Below are 22,212 nucleotides of genomic sequence, written 5' to 3' on the forward strand. Positions count from 1 at the left end.
CGCTTAATACAATGACATAGAGCCGTGGTTAGCGCAGCTCTTTCTTTCGTAAATTCAGAGAGTAACCCCCGAGCCTATATTGACTACGGGCTAGTCCGCAAATTCCATTATTTATCACCGTCACGTGGAAAACCTTTCACGCGTTGAGCCCTTACACTCGCCTTGGGGTTTGACAAACATCACCAGGTACTTACATTTTGTCAAGTTTGCAAAGAGACCTAAATTAAATTTGTACGCACATGACCTGTGATAGAGTTTGGAATTGTGGATGTTTTTCATGTGTCTGTGTGTCTGATGTGGTTACGTTCACAGCTCTGAAACGTATGTTCCAAATTAATTCTGTTTACATTTCTACCAAGGTATATATAAAATTGTTTTAGTACACCAGTCGAAAAATACATTTATCGGGGTGGTAAGAACGGTATATTTGACTCATTTAAAAGGCGTTTGAAAGCCTCGACAGAAAGTTTTGGTTTCTGGCGGCACGGCAGTCCAGCATAAGAGCGACGGCAGTAACGTCAATTTCTAGAAACATTTCATCTACAATCAACATCTTTTCTTTTCAGCCAACCATCAATTTTTAATTCCTGCTCGGTGTTATCTCAGGAGTAGGTAATACTATACTCTTTATACCTTCAGTACTGAGTAGTGCGTAGATAAATGTGAGAGACGGGCCGACGGTTTTATCTCTCCTCACTAATTCTGTCGCTGGAAAGCAAAAGAAAAATCCTCTGTTCTACTTTATTTGTTACGGTTGAGTGAATGCCCGATTTATATTGAGGATCCAGGTGGAATGGAGTATCGGATTGTGGGAGGGCAAGGACGCCTTATATAGACGTACTAATATTGTTATAAGTAATGTATATTAGGTAGGTAAGTATAAATATAGAGGATCTCCCATGGCGATAATACAAGGAATGGAAAATACTTAGGTACCTTAAATATTGATACCATAAAAATAAATGTATAAGAACGTTTTCATTTCAAATTTACTCAGGAAATAAATAAAAAAAACAATAAATTTTCTTACAGTCTCTATCTACAGGGTGTTGCAAAAAGGGAAAGCCGAAAAGATCTGTGCCACCAATCTAACCAAAATGACAAAGGTGCTAGGATGATATCCGAGACCGATAGTTTTAGAAAAGAAGGAAAGGACAGGCAAGTATTTCTACACATTTTTCAAAACTATTTGGATTCCATGAATTTGCCAATATACATTAAGTATACTCATATATTTAGAAGACAATAAAATAAAATTAAATAAAAATAATTATTATTTGAGCAGTAAAATAATAACATTACAATTAAATAGTGTCACTGTTACCCGTACTAAGTCGTCCCTGTATTACAGGCAACAGCAAGGGCGTACCCAGGATTTCAGCTAGGGAGGGGCAGCTACCCAGGATTTCAGCTAGGGAGGGGCAGCTACCCAGGATTTCAGCTAGGGAGGGGCAGCTCATACCTGTTTCGAGATGATGGTCGCAAAAAATCCCACTTGGCAGGCAAATTTACGTTTATTTTATCTTCTAGGGCGGGGGCAGCGGCCCCCCCCCTGCTCCTATCTGGGTACGCCCATGGGCAACAGTGCCCTCCATAAGATAGCACAGTTTGTGAGTTTACTAGTACAATTTGGTTGACTTAATATAAATTTAACATGCTTAAAATTAACATGCAGTCATCCTAACTAATATTATAAATGCGAAAGTAACTGTGTCTCTGTCTGTCTGTCTGTCTGTTACTCTTTCACGCCAAAACTACTCAACGGATTTGAATGAAATTTGGTATACATATGGTCTAGACCCTGAGAAAGAACATAGGCTACTTTTTATCCCGGAAATCCCACGAGAAAACTTTTTATGGCGAAGCGAAGCTCGCGGGAACAGCTACATAACTAATAAATTGAACCAGAATGAGGACGGCGCAGCGGAACCCAATTTCAAGTTTTATGTTGCATATAAGTGCATTGCAAAATGGTCAATGGTCCATTTGCCTAAGTATCTCTTCCAATTGAAGAGTTTAGTAGATATACGAGTGAATACTATTAATAGCATTAAGTCCACCTTTTGTACACTTATATCTCATATTTGTGCAATAAAGTATTAAATAAATAAATAAATAAATACTTACTGCCTGCAATACGGTGCAGTATGTCTTCCCAGTTGGCATCGGCAGTTTTAAGTTAGTTACGATGTCAAAGATCCTAGCATTCCGTAGCAGCTTCGCGATTTTAATTGTCTTGTTTTACGATCCTAACCCATATCAGAGTATGATTGGATCAGATTATGGATTAAAATTTTTTTGTTATATATAAGTACCTAGATATACCTAAAGTTTTCGAATATGTGTATACTGTTTGTGATCATCTCTAGATAATAAAATAGAGATTAACATATCGCATTCAACTTAGTTTTTATTACACTTTGGCGAGAACGTTTTAGTATCTACACGGATATAAAACCTGTTATTGTCAAAATCCGTTTCACAACGGTGACTACCTACTTTAACTCTGATGTGTGTCACCGATAAATTAAGGAGAGGTGAATGTGGAAGCTCAGGTCGTTTCTAACTTCTTAATTCTACAGGGTATTAGGAGGTAGGTTCGAAAAATTGGAATCAGCATGGAGAGGGCGTGAAAAGTTTTGGGAAAAACGCTTTCAAACGGAAGTTATGATTTTTTTTCAATTGGCGTCGCTAGCTTAAACTTCACCTTCAGTATAGCTGCACTTACGTAAGTACACAGGGTGAATTATTACTGACTCGAAACAGTGAGTGTTCAGTAATAGAAGCAATTTTCAGCATCCATTCACACCTCGACACAGAGGGTCACACTAGCTAGCGAAAAAAGATTTTTCTGATCGATGCTGCGCTCACCACGACTCGGGTGCGCTTAAATAGAGAATCGGGTCCCCTGTATCTACCCGTACCGGTAACCTGATTAGGTATGCTCACTGAGAGATTTAAAACCGGGAAATGCTCTAGCGCACTCGCTGAAAGATAAACAGCAGGTTACTGGTACGATTAGATACAGGGAACACCCTTACTCAATCTATTCAACGTGCAGATAGCATATACATAACAGCTGTCGTTCGTTAGTTTTTCGTTAAGCTGGAGTAACCACCTACTTGGATAAATCGCATTGAACATTCGATTTACGGAAAACGAAAAATGCATCGCCGATACTCAGGCCTCCGCTGGAGCTGAAAAAGTGTTTGCAAAGAAGGAAATCTGACGTGAAAACTACTCGACTTTGACTAAAAATATCGTGTGAGTGTTGCCCCAAAAATTGTTTTAACCAGATTTAGTTTGTTTTAAACGGTTTTTGACATGCATAAAGTACGGTCATGTGCAGAGAAACCGGACCCATAGTAACAATGTTTCTGAGAGGGGTCAGATTTATCTGCCTTATACTGTACATAATAGAATATTACTTTTTTGATAAAACAAAACACATAATATCAATTCATAAGACTAGGTGGCCTAATCTCGATCTTTTACAGGCAACGCCTGTCGACTGTGCTACGTTTAGTATCATCATCATACTCATCTGGCTGTCTTTTTTTATTATCTCATATACTAAAAGTAAGTACTTACAACTAACATAGGTATAGTTACTAGGAAGAAAACTGCTTATAAAATATATTAGACGTGCGCAAAGCAATTATTTTATTTCCCGTTGGTACTCATTTTGAAATTGCACTTCCTATAAAAGCTTTTAGAAATGAGCGTTTACTTCATATACTTAGTACACATAGGTAACATTAGTAGGTAGGTATAGTAACATTAGTAACGTAACCAGCCGAGCGTAAATTATGTGAGAGAAATATGTCATAACCATGTTACAAACGGCTAGAAAAGCGTTTTTCCCTTGCATTCTAATGAGTTCTACACTAAGCCGTGAGCCTACGTACTGACACATCGTATATCTGGCAAAAGCGTGACTGGTTTACACAAAACTCACCTTTATTTTATTCGCCGTATCTCGTTTTTTAGCTGAATTCGCTTTATCTTTTTCACAGTCTGAGTCAAGAGTTTTAAAATACTTTATGATAAATATTCAATCGAGAGTATATATTGTCATTGATACGTACATGATTCCCTTTTTGACAGCACCTACTTAGTCTGTTTTTTAATCTCAGGTATTAACTGTCAGATTCTGAACGGTTCATCAACAGTCGATTGTCCCGCCAATAGAACGATACGTCACTTAACCGCGGGACAATCGACTGTGAATGAACCGTTCAGAATCTGACAATTTAGTATCAGAGATTAAAAAACATACTTTATTATATTTAGTACCAAGAACAGTTCACCGTCAATGCGCCATCAGAACTTTTTTTTACCATCGCAAATTTAAAAGGAACCAAAGTTGGTGCACAGCACTTTAATTTCAATACTTGCGTAAACAAACCCCACTATAATAATATAAAATTTTACTAAGGCTCTGTTTCACAATTTCTGGTTAGTGGCTACCTGTGAGATAAAAGACATGCTGTCACTCTCTGTAATTATTTTTTAGACAGTGACGGTATGTATTTATCTCACAACTAACCAGACATTGTGAAACAGGCACTAAGTATTTATTACAAAAAGGCAGCAGCGTCGTTTTAGCGGCGGTATTCCCGGTAGCAGACACGCGTGTCAATATTTCTTGCGTATGCACTTAGCTATGATGGATCGTTGTCATCCATCACAAAGCATTACTTGCTCCCCGGAGAAACACCGAAAATTACCCGTATTAGATGCCTCTGCTAATACGCTTATCTTAAATGCTAGCTTTTGCCCGTGAGCTTTTCTGTGGAAAGCCCATTTAGCATCCTTTTTAAAGTGACGCTGAAATAAAGTATGCAAAAGAAAGGTATCATATATATATATATGAATTTTAATATGGTTAAAGGTAGGTATATACTTAAAAACAGTTTAATTTGTCTAATCTTTTTGTAAATATCCGATTTTACCCGTCACACTGTGTACTTGTTATAATATGCTACTACCTACATAGTGAGTGGTGGCTGGTAGCATCATATAAGCAGGATGAATATTTGTGATAGTGAAATTAATTTGTAGAGCCAAAATTCCTGAAATGCCTAATTTAATCCTACAAATTTGTGTTCATAATGTGAGGTATTACCATTCCACAGGGTATTTCAATCATAGTTATCTACCGATACCTATTCTATATTATAGGATGTATGGTGTGGAATTTTGTCTGTGATCATCACAACAATTCAAGTTTTATTACACTTATTAAAATAACGTGTATACAGAATGGTGCCTTTTTCTGTATAGTTTTTTTTTTCACGAATTTTTATTATTTTTTTAGTTTCGGGCTTACGCGCTCCGCCATGTCGTCGCTCGCGCACTTCACTTTGTTTTTGTTTCCTCCGTGTTTTCGTTTGATTTTTATTAACTACCTACGCGTAGTGCGTCACTATAAGGCTTCCACTGAAAACCAGCGCAGTGTCCTTTAAACCAACCAAAGGCGCTGCAGTAGCTGAGTGGACACCGTTTTGACGACGACAGCATATTATTTATTGCCTATCACCAATACTTATATATATATATTTTTCTCATTATTAGATTTATATTCTTATACTATTTAGATTGATTAGATTAAGTACCTATATTTATATTTCATTCCATCTTTCTTTGTAAATTAATATTGCTGTCTAAGCCAAATAAAGTTTTTCTTTCTTTCTTTCTTTCTTTCTTTCTATATAACATGCTGCACATGCTGGTTTCGGCTTAGTATACCCTTTTTGCAACACCCTGTATGTATAGGTTGTATACGGATTTTTATGAGATGTAGATGTATAGTTACTCGGAAGGAATCACAATTTTGTCTTATATTCCTGAAAAGAAATGACCCTCCTATCTTCAATTTTCCATGAAGCCCTACTAACCTTAACCGTTGCCCAAGTCAGTTTAATGTATTTACACTTTTGAGATCAAAGGGGTTTTGGTACGTCTTGTGTTCAGGGTGGTTCCTTTGAACACCATTTTAAAAGATGTGGTGCATTTTTTTGGTGTTTATAAATTTGAGATTACAAATTTTGGTTCCGCCATAGAAGGTTTGTGATCACTTGATGTAGGATCCAACGCTATCGGATAAATAGGCGTGCACCTATGTTAAATAGATAGATATTTTTATGTATACCTAGACTATTTATAATCAATAATGAGAGTAGGTACCTACTTAACAGGAGTAATTTGTAAAAATTGACGTTCATCAGAAAATTTTATATTTGTACGATGAATAAAAAAATTTGAGTTTGAGTTTGAGTTTAACTTTATTAATGGGAAAAGATATTTCTGATCATTAAGAGGGACGCCCGGCGGCGCCCGAGCTTTTTTTGCCAAAAATGAGAATGGATGAGTCTGGAATAACCCTAAGTGACGTTCCCAATAGTTATGCAAAGAGCCTCTGAAAGTGGCGGCTGCTCCCAGGTGGGAGGGCCTACACTTCTCTAGAAAGGTTCCCCGAATTGTCACACTTTGTCCTTTGTACAATCCTTAATTCATGAGAACTAAGAGTCAATTTTGATTTCATTCTGACCATGTAGGCAAGACAGGCGTCTTTTATACCTACCTCAAAAGCATATCAAAGTCACTAAAAAGAAAGGTCATTCTTTTTATAAGGTATTAATTTTATGTCTGTGATAAAAAAAAATGTAATATAAAATTCACTGATATATTTTTTTTGTAACAGAAAACATTTACCTTTATTTTGATTAAATTGAAAGTGAGTACTTATTAAAAGTGCTGCTACTAAAATCAATTACGTATCTATAAACACAAAAGCCAGAAAGGAAAAGGGGCCGCAAAACAAATTATCAAAACCATTGGCACCCAATCTGTGAAGTGATATTTCCGTTTAAACAATACCGTTTACCCTCGAACCTTTTACAAAAGAAAATTTAAGTGCCATCACGCTTTCAGAGAATCTCTAATTTATAATAATTACGGGGAGGGCGCGCGCCCTTAATGAAATGATCTCGTACCGTCTGGTCCTGGCTGATCATGATCAGCGATGCATTTGGATTTGGACAGAATGTTTTTATGCAGTTTGATATGCAGAATGTTGTGAAATTGGAGAACTAAGCCGAAAGGGGCTGACTCAGAGGGTCAGCTTAACAATTTTCGGGAATTTTCAAAAGTTGTTTAGATTGATTCCCTGATTCTGACTCACCACTTTGCGGTATCATACCACTTTTGCAACCCTCTGTATGTATAAAGTCTGTATGACGTTTTGTATCAATTATCTATTTTATCTTAACCATATCCTACTAATATGATAAATGCGAAAGTTTGTTAGTATGTATGTGTGTATGTTTGTAACTTCTTCACGTCAAAACGATTAAACCGATTTTAATGAAATATGGTATGGCGTTAGAAGACACCCTGGATTAACACATAGGCTCTCATACTCTTTATCGCGGAATTCCCCCGGGAAAACTTTTATTTAAGGCGAAGCGAAGCTCGCGGGAACAACTAGTATTAGATAATCATCACGTAATAGTTTACATTATTGTAACTTATTATGTCTTTTTTTATTATATTTTTTTTATTTAGTATCCTGTCCTATCCATCCTATCCATGTTCCCAGACCCAAACTGTCTTAATAATCTTTAAAAAAGTTAAGGTTGTTTATATTAGTTAAATAAACTACTATGACACCATCAGTATCCGACGATATCACGATACCCTCTCTTGTGAATTAACAGCATTTGTGTCGCCTTAATAATGGCACCGTGTCTATTTAAGTGTAATAAATTGTGAAACTAATGAACACTTACCTGCCTGAACTAATTTCTTCTCGGATGATGCGAGCAATTATAATGTTCGCAAAAATTTAAGGGTCATTCATTATTGTGCTTTTTTGCAAGTGCTGTAAGTAAATTCAAAAATTTAACTGAATAGCTATACTGTATTCATTCTTATTTGGCGAAAAAGAAAACAATCTTTGTGTGTCTTTTTAATTAAAATACTATTAAACAAATAAACTACGGCCAAAATAAATGGTTTAATTACGAAATCAATCATTTTTGCTAGTACCTAAGTATTTCATTGTCATTATGTTCTATTTTATAACTTAGTTTTTAAATTAATTCAAATAAAAAGACACTCCAAGATTGCTCAAAATCTACGACAAATAAGAAAAAAATTCCATATAGGTACATAATAAGATAAACTTGAAATTTCAAGAAACCCGAATAACCTGAAAATTATTATTAGTATAGGGCTATACAATAGCTACATTTTGTAACTAAAACTTGGAGTTCATCGACTTTAGGTTGGTAAGTAGGTATTGGTATCTTATTATGTATGGACCAAAAAGATAGTTATAAATGTATAGAGAAAAAGCATCAGCAATGCCTATGAACAGTTACTGGACGCACGAAAGAAAGAATAAAAATAATACTGAGGGTCTAGTATAGGTTTGATAGTTTGTCAAAAACTATACAAGTTTACGTTTTCTCGCATACTAAGTGGCGCCTCTAATGGAAACTATCATGACACTTTTGACAGATAATGTATGCAGATGACAGGAGAAAACGTTAACTTTTTTCATTTTCATAGATAACAAAACCCGTACTAGAAGCTCTGAACGCGATGCGTCTGTTGCGTACTGCCGAAAGGTCGACGCTTACCTACTAAGGTAGATTTTCCGTGGAAATCTGTATTTTTTAGAATATCGTCGCCAAAAGTCAATAAAAAATGGGTTGGTGCCCTTTATTACTATTTCCCAATTATGATCTTCCCGCTTTATATTGTGTAATATAAGGTTTATGTCCTGTACTTAGACCCTTGGAGGAGACAATAACACTTTCATAATATAATAAAATATCTGATATTAAATGTAATGCTACAAGTCACAGCTTTCATTGAAAGAGAACAATGTAGAGGCCCACAGTTAAGTACCTATTAATACCATAAATATCCTACTTGTATTGAAATTCAGATAAAGTTTAAATGAAAGCCACTGTAAATCAAGATAATATTATTAATTAAGCAATTAAGTTGTGACTTATTGTGAGATTTTTATTTATTTGGTAATGTATAAGTGTATACCACATTACATACTCGTATACTATAGTGGTTTGGTAGTCCGGATGTGTTTTTTTTGTCTTTAAGATTTGTTCTAAAATATAACCCTTCTAAAGTAGAGTAATAAAACAGTAGATAGACATTAAGGCCCCTTGGCGTTACTGCTGGTTGAAACGACTGACATTATGGTACATAAAATGTGGTTAATTTGGCGTTATATCGTAAAAGCCAGTATCTCGCCGACACTGGACCGCAACTAAATCCTACAGTTAGTTTTTACATTGGTCGGTTAAGTTTTAAGCTTTGCCCTATACATTTATACAATTGGATTTTTTCAGTGATATTGCAACGGTGATAATTCAATGTAGGTAAGTATACTTACATAGTAACTCTACACCAAAACATAAACAACTCCATATTATGTTGATCATCTAAAATAAGTGCAGTAAATGTGTTATTAAAAATTTTAAAATTATTTTTTCGTTGATCAATAATAATAACGTTGATAAGATCCCCAATAAAGTTGATCGAAAAATGCTTATCTAGGGCATGAAATACTGTCCGATTCTTCCTGGCCCCATTATTCTTCGCTTAATAAAGGGAAGGATCTGTTTTCGACACCATCGTCCTACAATAGCTGACATAATTTGGATAATAAAACCCGATTGATAGCTTCAATACCCAATGATGTTGAAGATATTTTTACTGCTGCTTTCTGACCACAAAGTATAAAAATAAAATAATTCCAAAATCAAATTCTATCTTGATGATTCGGGTATAATTGGGATAAAGTTACTGTACATACACATTATATACTCGCGAGTAATGAAAAAGTTCCACTTGAATCCAAACCCCGACTGAGCTAGTCTTTTCTCTTTAATTTGGTGCTAGTGTCGCTGGAACTTTTTCATTGCTTGTGAGTGTAGTTTCCGTAATAATACGTCATGAACTTCATACAGGCCCCTGTTCTATTTGCTTGAATGTGCACCTCACGTGAGTTACAGAATTTCCAACGTTTCAGCCGCAAAGTTGGCGCGGCGCGAATTCTCCTCACTTCAACAATGAAAAGTGACAAAACTTTCCTGGAAACTTTCCGTGTTTTCTCGAAAATCTCGTCAACACTATCTTCTATCGAATTTTATATTTATGTAAGTCATATTATATGTCGGGTGATATTCGTTTAGATTAAAAATGATAAACTCCAACTTTTCGTAATTAATATTCATGTAACTAAACTTCGCGCGCTCATAACGTTTATAGGTTTTGATTTTACCAGGAACCATCACGGTGAGTTTTTTTTTACACGCCAAACTCGTGAAATATTGAAAACGCATGAAATGCTTATTACAAGAGTGCATGGGAAAGTTATGAGCATACTCATTCGATATTACGTTTGACGTTTGTACACGTTATTTCAAGTTCACCATTAATATTCCTGGTAAGGCCTCTGGTTCATACATAACAAACCCGAGGGTACAGAGGGGCTAGTGAGTGACAGATTGGTTGTACAGAGAATGCGACATACTTATGGCATAATAGTGTACCGAACAGTTGGATAATAGTAACATTGGCGTGAATAGAAAGATTAGTACAGTTGGATAGTAGTCACATGGCGTGAATAGAAAGATTAGTACAGTTGGATAGTAGTCACATGGCGTGAATAGACAATTAGTACAGTTGGATAGTAGTCACATGGCGTGAATAGAAAGACTTCACAACCATGTTTGAATGGAAAAACCAGAATGTAGTGCATTCTATCCTGTTGCCTGATTAGTCTGATCACATCTCTATAACTATGACTTATATACAACACGTTGTATATAATGTACGTATGCATTATATACAACATACAAAGCAAAGGTGCAATATACAAAGTGTTGGACCGCCATCAGTCGGTCGCCTGCTGTTAGCAGCCAGCAGGGTGCACCACGGGGGGGAAATTCATCCATAATTAATGTAAAAAATAGGGCTTAAGTTTCAACATTCATAAAAAAAGCTCAGAGTCGCTTCTACGCGTCGTCTAATAAGTTATCACTACCACAGCTAAAACTACCCTTCAGTTTATCTGGAGGTATTTTAATGTACTTAGCTTAGTAAATAAAAGATTTAAGTACTACTTCTACCGTAAAATTCGCTTATTGTTGAGTTGGCAGCAAAGTTTAGCAATATCCACATTACAACCACGGCGCCGCTCCGAACTTCATTAGTAAACGGAAACCACGATTTTCGTAGCAACTAAAGTTATACAGTAACCCGGCCCCTTATTCATAGAAAAGTTACAATACGTTTTAACTAATAAACTGTTTTGTCCCTCTCTGTCAAAGAACAAATTGTTCTTTGTTGGAGAGGGACAAAACAGTTTATTAGTTAAAACGTTTTGTAACTTCTCTATGAATAAGGGGGTTAGTCCGTACAAACTACAGCGAGTTTGTATGCTAATTTAAAATAATATATGCGCTCTTACTTATTATAATACCTATTTTTTTAGTTTTCAGACCTAAGGATACATTGTAATGATCAATGTGTGTAGTAGAATTAACTTATTGGACTATTGTAAATATAAAAAATACCAATGCTTTTAACAGTTGATGGTTCTAAGTAGATACTTAAATCTGTTGCTAGTTCACTAAAATACTACTATAGAAGATATTGTAAGTGTGAACATAAAAAAAAACACATAATATTGTGTCTTTAGTACCAACGTACTGCACGTGAGTAGTAAGAAACACAATTCCAATTTCAGAAACTAAATTGAAACTTAGGCTCTGGATGAGTCATCAAAATAATAGTGAATTTATTCGAGAAAACCTTTTCTCAGTCCTATTATACTTTTACAGGTCGCTCTTTTATCAACATAGTTCTATTTTCTCCCCCGAGACGCTGACCAATGCGACGCGAGGTCTTGTTAGTTTAATTCCGTTGTATGTACCTATTTTATTTAGTTTTTTATTATGTGCCTAGTCAGAATCTTCATCAGCAGCCGAAACTGTTCACTTCTGACCATAGCCATGTGTAATGATTATATGTTATCGCTCAAACATTCATTTCTTTTTCACTTTCATACACATACTTAAATCAAATAATATTATACATTTACGATTAAATTATTTTCGCTACTTCATATTTACTTTTTATCTGACAATTACGTCTATACTAAAAGCACAAAATTTCATTTTAGCAATTTCAAACTATATTTATAGCCACTGAAATTTTTTATTTAAGTAAAATAAAAAAACTATATTTGTTATTTTAAAATACCTACGAATATCGAATCGATTACTGATAAAAACGTTTTTTAAGTACTTACCCCATTTGCCAATCCTCAACCAGAATGCTATCAAAAACTATGTAGCATTCACGAGGACACATAAAAAGAAGTCGAGTTGGTCGCCCGCCGCGCGGTCGTTAGTCGATGACGCAGCACCGCCGCTGTTGGCAGAATCCTCGGTTTTCCTCCCATTCCTCGTTCAACATCTTCTTCAACGAAATTTTGCCAATTTGTCACTGAAAGTAGCCTAACATTATATCGGCCGGGGCCGTCCAGAAAAGTCTTTTTTGCTATCACTACGAAAAAGTTTGCCTATTATCTACCTAAGTAGTTGGTAATTAATGGTGTAACTAATTCTGCACAATTTTGCACAAAATGGCGTACTTGTGATGAAAGGAGAAACTCCTACATTGTGTAGCACTGTAATAACAATTGAGTATAATAAAAAAATGTCCATTTCATGCTAGTGTTTTGTGATCGTGGAAAGCCTGCCTTGGTGAAGATCTAGGTAAACTAAGTACCTACCATGTTTTAATAATTCCATTCCATAGCATAGCGCATAAGCAGTACTTCAGACTGACTGCTGAATATCCGTGCTGCTGAAGTGTTGAAAAATTCACAAGGACTATAAAACGAAGACGTGAGCGTGCGGTTCCTTTTACAATCTGAAATGAGATTCATACCTACAGGGTGCTGCGAAAAGGGTGTAGGTACCTTGCGTCTTAAGAATATTACATGCCTCGGCAAAGTGAAATAAAAAATGTTATACATTTTGAAATTCATTATTCAAAAAATTGTTAGGTGCGTTAGATTTAAAATAATGCTTTTCTACACACTTTATAGATACTATCGGTAGGTAGGTACTTGGTTAGTGGTAAGTACCAAATATTTAAGATCCGACATCATCATGCAGAGTGTGTGTTTTTACACCGTTCGAGCAGTGAAAAGTAAGCCGGATATATATATATATATATATATATATATGACTGTGCGGTACGGTAGCTTCGCGCGTTAATATACATAGATAGATAGATAGAGTACACTTTATTTGTACAACAAAAATAATAATAAAAATAAAGAGTTGTATTCATTAGATTACAAAAGGCGGTCTTATCACTAAAAGCAATCTCTGCCAATAGGTAGGTACTACCTCTTAATACTCCGTTAAATTTCCACTTTTCGATGAGAAAAACTACCACTCGGCTCGCAGGTACATCTTAGCCAGCCGGCAGGAAGGTACCGTAATAAATTAGAAGGACTTCGTTCAGGATTCTATGTAATTAAAAACCATAAATTAAACAAATGTCAACAAACTTGGACTGAAATTTTAGTTTAGGCCCGGGTCTCCTATTTACTCCGTAGGTCGCGTCAAGTGTCACCGCCGTAGGCCGCGTCACAATGCTCATTATGTCTACGCGCCAACGTCGGCGTGTGAGGGAGACCGCATCAGTACATTTCTATAGTGAGCATCGTGACGCGGCCTACGGCGTGACGCTAGACGCGACCTACAGCGTAAATAGGAGACCAAGGCCTAAGTATATAAAATATACAATATATTTGATTTACTTATTGTAAATTAATGGGCGTGAACCGACTTAGTCTAAATAGGTATTTAATGCCACATACAGCTGACCACATGATTTTACCAACTCTTTACCCCAGTTTAGAAAAACCTAAGTTAGTACATAGTTACCTAGAAAGCAATCTTTTCACACATTTTATATTGCTTTTCTTCTCTGAGAAAACTAATTTCAAATTAATATTCAACAAAAACCGCAATTTCGCGACCGACACCTGTGCCAGTGACATTCGAATTAAATGAAAACTCATTTTAAATGAAAATTGTCGTACAACATCGGAGCAATAAAATGGTAAAATATTCGGAGTTGTGTTCGTTAGAACTTTTAAACCGCGCCGGTTAGGTTAATCAGTGGTAAAACAGATTCAGGGTCACTTTTACCAAACTTTTTCTAACAAGACGACTAAATATGTTTAGCGTTAAGTGAATTTCCACCTCAGGTCCTCAGTATTGTGTTTTAGTTATAATTATAAGTTTGAATGTTATCAGAAGTATTTTTAATGTAAATGCAATGCAAGAAAATGTAAATACAAGTTATTTAATTAAGTACTACCTATAACATACATCATAATGATATATGCATCAGCCGGTGATCGTCCACTGGTGGACTTGGTCAGTCCCAAGAAGCCTTACAACATTCTGTGCTTAGGCCTTCGTCATTCAACCAGTACCCTTTCTATCGCTCAGATGATTTTTTCACGGATTTTCCAATAAAAGATGTTAAAAATTAGCACCTAAACACGCTGTATAAGTATATATTTTCAATATCTTATGTTTATGTAGTGAACTCTACAGTTTTATGAAGCAATTTAACGCTACGGTATGCTAAATGCGATAGAGTGAACAATGTAGCTTTTAAAAGTTCAAAAGAAAATTGAATTTTCAGGCAAAAGCGTATGATAAATCTGTCTTGTATCCGTCGTGAAGAGAGCTTTCTGTCAAATAGTTACTGATGTTGGTTATTTGAAATAAGTATTTATTTACTGAAGTCTTTCCCATTTAATGCATAAAACTAGAACCTTAGTAAGTACGCAATACACTCTTACTTAATTCGCTACAATACATTTTTTTTACCCCCGACGGAAAAGTAAGTGTGTTAAGTTTAACGGTCTCTGTGCGTCTGTGTATCTGCCAGCGGTAGCACAATACCCAAACCAAACAGCTGAACCGTTTTTCTTGAGCACCTTTATCCATTTTTATGATAAACCAAAAAATGTATTGTAATAAAATAAATAAAAAAAAAACTGCAATAATTCACCTTAATCCTGTTATATGAAATACTTATGTCATATTCGTATTGTTCTATCATGCAAAAGCTCGGGACAAAAGCAAGTTGTGATAATAAATAAAAGATTGTATCTTCAACAGTTCCCAAGCTGCTATTTGTGAATACATTACAACTTAGGAACCATTTCCTTACAGTTTGATAATAATAGAGTCCAACCTTGTGTCACATTTGTACTACAATAAAATTATCATAATACCTATTTCAGGAGCGACGGCATTTGCATTAAAAGGTGGGCATTCCTCTTTTTTATTGCGGAAACAATTTGCCATTTCTAAAAGAGTTTCAGGTTTTCTACTGTCTGTCCTTTAAAAGCAATCTTCCATTAAAGTTCTTTTTAAAAATAGCAAGTTTACAGAGGTATGTTTCACTTACTAATTTTTTTATCTGTTTATTAGAATGATGAGTCCGTGACCTGGGGACACTATGACGGAAACCGAAGTTACTGCTGCTCGAGCGACTACCCTAACAGCTCTCGTTCGTTCGTTTTCCGTCAGTATATAGGGTAACCCTCCTAGCACCTCCACGGTTAGGACATCACTATCGATGATAATGACAATGGACAGATTCAATAATATGTTAGGCAGCGTTCCCACTACGCCGGACCGGCAGATCTGCCGAAAACCGGACACCGGACAGAGTGTTTACATTATATCGGATCCCGGAAGAAATTCAGACAGTCCTCAGTTGAATTTGGACCTGCGCGCACAATGGACGACGAAATTGTTGTGTTGTGGTGGTATCTTAATAGAAGGCAAAATAAAAGAAAACATTGGGTACACCCTATTTTACGCGAAAGATTTTCACTAGTTTTGTCTTTATAGACGTCTTCGGTCTTATCCCACAGAACAGGTCTCTCTTGGACAAGCGTAATTAAAGTTTCTGCTTGAATATCCATGCTAAACGTCTACTTTTACCAGAACATGCGAGCCGAATGACGTGAGTGGAACACGGGCGGGGCGAGGGGAGCACGAGCGGGGCGAGCGGGGGACAGATACCGGCACAAACTCGTTCACACTACTCCGGGCCCGGTCGTTCTACCGGCAATTCGTAGTGACAAAACGTTGGCAGCGTTCCCACTACGCCGGACCGGCAGATCTGCCGCGCCGGTAAATCTGCCGGAAGAGCTAGTGGCTGTACAATTTATATGAAGCTATTCACATTATCCCGGGTCCGGCATTTTTGCCGAGCCCGGCATTTCTACCGAACGTTTTGTCACTACGAATTGCCGGTAGAACGACCGGGCCCGGAGTAATGTGAACGAGTTTGTGCCGGTATCTGTCCCCCGCTCGCCCCGCTCGTGCTCCCCTCGCCCCTGGATGTAAAATGAAAAGAATGGAAAATCTTTCCAAATTCAACTGAGGACTGTCTGAATTTCTTCCGGGATCCGATGTAATGTGAACACTCTGTCCGGTGTCCGGTTTTCGGCAGATCTGCCGGTCCGGCGTAGTGGGAACGCTGCCTACGAATTGCCGGTAGAACGACCGGGCCCGGAGTAATGTGAACGAGTTTGTGCCGGTATCTGTCCCCCGCTCGCCCCGCTTATTTTGCCTTCTATTAAGATACCACCGCAACACAACAATTTCGTCGTCCAAATTCAACGGATGACTGTTTGAATTTCTTCCGGGATCCGATGTAATGTGAACACTCTGTCCGGTGTCCGGTTTTCGGCAGATCTGCCGGTCCGGCGTAGTGGGAACGCTGCCGTTCGGTAGAAATGCCGGGTTCGGCAAAAATGCCGGACCCGGGATAATGTGAACAGCTTCATATAAATTGTACAGCCACTAGCTCTTCCGGCAGATTTACCGGCGCGGCAGATCTGCCGGTCCGGCGTAGTGGGAACGCTGCCTTATGTTTCTGTACTGAACTGTCAATAATAAATATATTACGTAATTTACGTAGCCGTTTACGTATCAATACCAACTGTAGGCAAATAATACGTACGGTATGCGGTAGTATCGTGTCTTTGTCTCGAGCTGTGAATCGACAGCGTCAGAATGGCCCCTTATTATGTATAGGTATACAATACAGGTTTCGGACAACTGAAGAACTTCTGGCGTTCCAAGAACATCAACCGTAACACCAAAATCAGGATCTTTAACTCCAACGTAAAAACTGTCCTCTTATACGGGTGCGAGACTTGGTTTGTGCGTAAAGATATTTCCCACAAGCTTCAAGTTTTTATAAACAAGTGCTTGCGACAAATTCTGGGAATATTTTGGCCACGAACCATCAGAAATGAAGATCTTTGGTCTCTCACAAATCAGAGACCTACGCATTTAGAGATCCTCAATCGAAAATGGCGCTGGATAGGTCATTCGTTGCGGCAGGAGGATTCTCGCCTCACAAAGCAGGCCCTAGTGTTTGCCCCGCAAGGAAAAAGAAGGATAGGGCGCCCAAGAATATCTTGGATAAGGACATTAGCCCAGGAGATCAAGTCGATCAACATGAGCTGGCCAGAAGTTGTGGCTGCTGCCTCTGATCGTCAGAAGTGGAAAGCTGTAGTTGCGGCCCTATGCTCCACTAGGAGTTAAAGGACTTAAGAAGAAGAAGAAGAAGAAGAAGAAGATACAATACAGTCAGCAAAACATATGTTTGCTACCCAAATAGTTTGATCCTGAGAGTAAGGTACGAGGAAGGTAAATCTAATAATAAATTTTGTATTTTACCGAACTATGCAAACAATTTCAACAAGTTAAATGTTTTTTTATGTCACATATCATCCGTCAGTAGATTGCGCTGAGGTGGCGAATGTAGCTCTTTTGCTGACTGTACTTATGCATATATTCTATTCTAATCTATTCTGAGAGGGGGCGAAGTTCCTGTACGTGGCTCTCTCGAGTGGAACCTTTGTACATATCCCCTTGATTTCAGCTCGGTCAGCCTAGCTCCCGAGTAAACCTAAAAGTACCTATGCATAATATTTCCGTGGCACTATATTTCAGTGCCTCGACGCCCTCGATGCCTGTTGGTAAATTCATCCGCCTGGTCACGTCCTGTGTATAGTAAATAATTCTCAACCGGGGGCTTTAAAAGCTTACTCTGTAGACACAATGGGCTTATTCTGGGCGGTTCAGTAAATCATATATTATAAATAGACGAATGTTTCGCCTTTCAATTAGTAACGAATAAGTTTGTTATTTATGATAAGGGTGCATTGTGCTCTTAACAGCGCATATTTTGTGGAAGTTGTGGAAAAGCACCCTTACCTTCGTTAGTCTGTGTTCAATTCGTCTGTCGCCGTTTCTTGATTGCTAATTTCATGTCAACGTTAGTGAAGCGAATGTGGCAGAAGGCAGCATTTTACCGCTGCTGCTTGCGTGCAGTCAAAGACCGCCTCTGTACCACCACGCGATAATATCTTGCGAAAGATCGTAATAGAGTTGTGTTAGGATTTCAGAATTACCCGAAATATTAATTTGAAATGTGCCTTTGTGCCGGTTACTATGACTAAGTAACAAGAGAATGAGTGAGAGTTTAATATTCGTTTTGTGTCATAGGTACCTAGTTTTAAATTCACTTTGATGGCTTTTAACAAATTTCGTTAATTTTCACTGATCTCTCATGATGAAAAAAGATAGGCCCTCTGAAGATTTAGGCGCTTTAAATGGTATAAGTGTGTGTTTTGTGTGGAAAATGTTAAGCGTGAAGGTTTATATAATTCGTAAATATTAGTGAGCGTCATTTGTTCTCGTTAATACCGTCACCGGGCGAAGAGTGAGGATTTATCGCCGCAATTTGTATCTATGTGGGTGACAACCCCCGCATGTTTTACGTTAACGCCGGAATAATGTTTTTGTTAAAGAAGCCCACTCTATGAATGTTAGAAAATAAATGAAAAAGTTCCAGTGACATAATAGCACCAAATTAAAGAAAACAGTAACTATTTATTATGTTCAGTCTAAGATGATCTGACTTACTTTATTTGTTTCGAGGACTTTGTTTACTTTTAAAGCTGTAAGTTGTACACATACAAATCGTTTAATGGATGGTTTTAAAGTTTAATACAAAAAAGTATTACTTATAACATCTTTGATGCGTGTTTTTGTCTATCAGTAATATGTACATACTTTGTGGGTAGGCAGTAGGTCCAGATGCGGAATTCACTTTAAATCTGTGAACCAGAATTTTTTTTTAGGTAAGTATTTTTATTTAGTAACTAATAAAGATTATTTTATCGATAAAATTTTGTTTGTTTATTAATTAGTATTACATACAGGTTAAAAAACGACTTATTTTTTAAAATCAAAACTAGTTTACCTAAGTACTTATAACAAAACACTGTGTAGGTATAGGTAGGTACTTACAAAATCTATTGATCAATTTCCGGAATCGGCTTTGGAGCGTTGTAGAAGTATACAACTCCCAATGGTGCGTTTCCAAATAGTTTGGTCAAGAAAGTAGGATCTGATGTACTAAACCACATGGAAGGGGGAAAGTCTTCATCATCACCATCATCATCATCACCATCATCATAATCATCATCATCCTCACCACCAGCATCAGCAGCAGCCGAAACTAGAATAAAAAATATCATCAACTTAATTAGGTAAGTACTAATTACTTAATTAGGTATTTTTTTAATTTTTTTCATTATTTTACAGGATGTTGCAAAAAGGGTATACTAAGCTGAAAGGGGGTGAATTTCCGAAACTCGTAGAACAAAAGTTGTTCAGAATAGCCCCCTGAGTCACCCCCTTTCGGCTTCGTATACCCATTTTGCAACATCCAGCTATTCCCGCGAGTTTCGCTTCGCCTTAAAAAGTAGCATATGTGTTAATCTCGGGTGTCAGACAACTTCATGCCAATTTTGGTTAAAATTGGTTCAGCCGTTTGAACGTAAAGAAGTAACAAAATTACACACATACATACTCACAAACTTTCGCATTTATAATATTATTATTAATAGGATTGCTATTCATAATTTCATAAATTAATGTGTAGTTTATAGTACCTGCAGATTCTGAAGTTATTATAATATTTTCCGGAGCCCCTGAAGTGGATTCAGATGTAATTACGGTAGGTTCTGAATTTACAAGGTTTTTAGTTGAATCCTGTGAATCATTTTCAGTTTTTGTCGTCGGTATTATTAAGGGCGAAGGTTGAACCACATTTTCTGAACTTGTAGAAGAAGCAGATTCAGAATATGCTGTTGCATCTGGTCTTGGTTGTGAAGGTAAACTGTCTGTAGAATAAATGCTGGAAGTTGATGACATAGACGATGAGGCTGGAGGCGCTGGGATTGGTTTAAACGTAGAAGATTTTTGCAAAAACTGTCTTGATGCAGGTACACTCGTTATAGGAACAGATGCTGAGTTTTGAACTTGAGTATTTTGATGTTGTACTGGTACGGATGACAGCAATAAAGGATCGGGTACTGATGCAGTCTGCGTATTATACTGATTTGTTACGACGGATGTTCGTTCACCATTGTTTCCATTTATGTTCGTGCTTTGTAATAATTTAAGCACATCTGCGTAAGACATAATTTTCTGATCATTGGATCCTGAAATCCGGATAAAACGCACGTTATATAATTTGATTATCGTTAAAAATTCATACGGAATAGCACAGTTTATAAATAAATAAAGTTTATCACCTGATTTGAATCCTTGAAGAGCTGTTGTGAATGTGGATTGTGCATTTGCGTTATTTGTTACTGGCTTGATTCCCAGATTTTCAGCATGGTTGTGGGAATTTACTGATCCATACTGTTGAATAGTTTCTGTAGATTTCACTTTGTTACCACTCTGCCCAGTATTCAGTATACCAGTTTCACTAATAAAAACTGATTTGTTAAGTATATCACTGTCTGGGTTATTTGAACCATAATGTAGTCGCTTCACTTCATTAGCAGTCATTCCATTTCGATTATTTTGTAAATTGGCTATATTCACAGGTGCAAATCTTTGCGTATTTGTGTTGTGATTATTATTCACAAAAGAAGGTGGATTGCCTGTCACAGGCAATCTGTGTGGATTCTCGATCTTCACTGTTTGACCTGAGTTAGGCAGTGTTGAGTATGATGTTTTCTGCACAGGTCTATTGTATTGACTTCCAGTCCATTGCTTATTTCGTTCCAGAAACTGTTTCCGAAGCAAATTTTCAATCAATAACTTCTGCTGCACACTCAGGTTTTTAAAATTCCAAGGTCCTGGCTTAGAAGGTTTGTTTGGATCTTCATATTGTTGAGGGTTGGAATTAAATTGCCTGTTCTGGAGAGGAGAGTTCGAGGAGAGTCTTTCATTCTGGTCTGCACCAACACGGCTGTATTGATAATCCTTGGTTAAAGGATAAGATGCTGTAACGAAAATGGATGAAACTCATAGAGACAGTTGCAGAAAGATGAGAAAGAAGGAGGGTGGTGATACAGATCACACCTTGAAAGTATAGGAGCTATTACATACCGACTAGGTTAAAACAGAAGATGTAAAACAACGACACTGTCACCACTTTAGACGCCATTGTCCTCTAAATAAAGACTGACTCGTTGCCACACACATCGCCGACTCGGACGTATTTCAGCTATTAATTATATCTACCTGTTTATCATAAGTACTTGTACAGTTTTACGTTTATGATCTGAACAATGAGAAAAGCTGTTCAAACACCTACGGGTAGTAGGCGTGCATTGTTATCAATGTAGTTAGATAGTACGCAATGGTAGAATGGCCCTTTTGTTATTTGTCAAAACCACTGTTTACTTGTATGTATGTACTACTTTACTTACCTATTTGTTAGCAATTAAGTATAGGTATTATTTCTTATATGCGCATAAGGAACGCCTACACAAACGCAGGGGAAGAGGTACTCGGTTACTCCAAGCCTCAAAGAGAGAACTGGATGTCGCAAGAACTGTGGCAGGCAATTGAAGATCGGCACCAAGTCAAGGGCCAACTACTGTCTGCAGTGGAGCCGGACGCATCTTGCCTAAGAAGCCGATACGCCAACCTTCGCTCACAAATTAAGAGGACCGCACGTCGAGACCGCCGAAGAGCCGCAGACGAGTTGGCGGACCGTGCCAACGTAGCCGCT

The 22,212-nt window shown here is 37.3% G+C and overlaps 1 protein-coding gene across 2 annotated transcripts; it reads right to left on the minus strand.

Moving 5' to 3' along the window:
• Positions 1-12,883: 12,883 nt before the first annotated feature.
• LOC105389047 (mucin-5AC) lies at positions 12,884-21,776 on the minus strand. Of its 2 annotated transcripts, XM_038105597.2 has the most exons (6): positions 21,585-21,776; positions 20,777-21,478; positions 20,132-20,683; positions 19,485-19,695; positions 19,248-19,291; positions 12,884-12,978 (listed from the first exon to the last, which is right to left on the minus strand). In XM_038105597.2, the coding sequence occupies exons 1-4, from the start codon at positions 21,640-21,642 to the stop codon at positions 19,490-19,492; spliced, it is 1,518 nt and encodes a 505-aa protein (XP_037961525.1). In that variant the 5' UTR covers positions 21,643-21,776; the 3' UTR covers positions 12,884-12,978; positions 19,248-19,291; positions 19,485-19,489. The 2 variants fall into 2 exon arrangements, with proteins under 2 accessions (XP_037961525.1, XP_011558404.2); XM_011560102.3 differs by lacking the exon at positions 12,884-12,978 and having other exon boundaries at positions 19,062-19,291; positions 21,585-21,774.
• Positions 21,777-22,212: the final 436 nt, after the last annotated feature.

This window comes from Plutella xylostella, chromosome 22 (assembly GCF_932276165.1).
Source record: "Plutella xylostella chromosome 22, ilPluXylo3.1, whole genome shotgun sequence".
Taxonomy (NCBI): domain Eukaryota; kingdom Metazoa; phylum Arthropoda; class Insecta; order Lepidoptera; family Plutellidae; genus Plutella; species Plutella xylostella.

Coding starts and splice junctions, on each gene's coding strand:
- LOC105389047 (XM_038105597.2), bottom strand. CDS start 21,642: ATGGCGTCTAAAGTGGTGACAGTGTCGTTGTTTTACATCTTCTGTTTT. Junction 21,479..21,584: donor CTTCTGTTTTAACCTAGTCG/GTATGTAATAGC, acceptor TTTTCGTTACAG/CATCTTATCCTTTAACCAAG. Junction 19,696..20,131: donor AATAACTTCAGAATCTGCAG/GTACTATAAACT, acceptor TTTTTATTCTAG/TTTCGGCTGCTGCTGATGCT.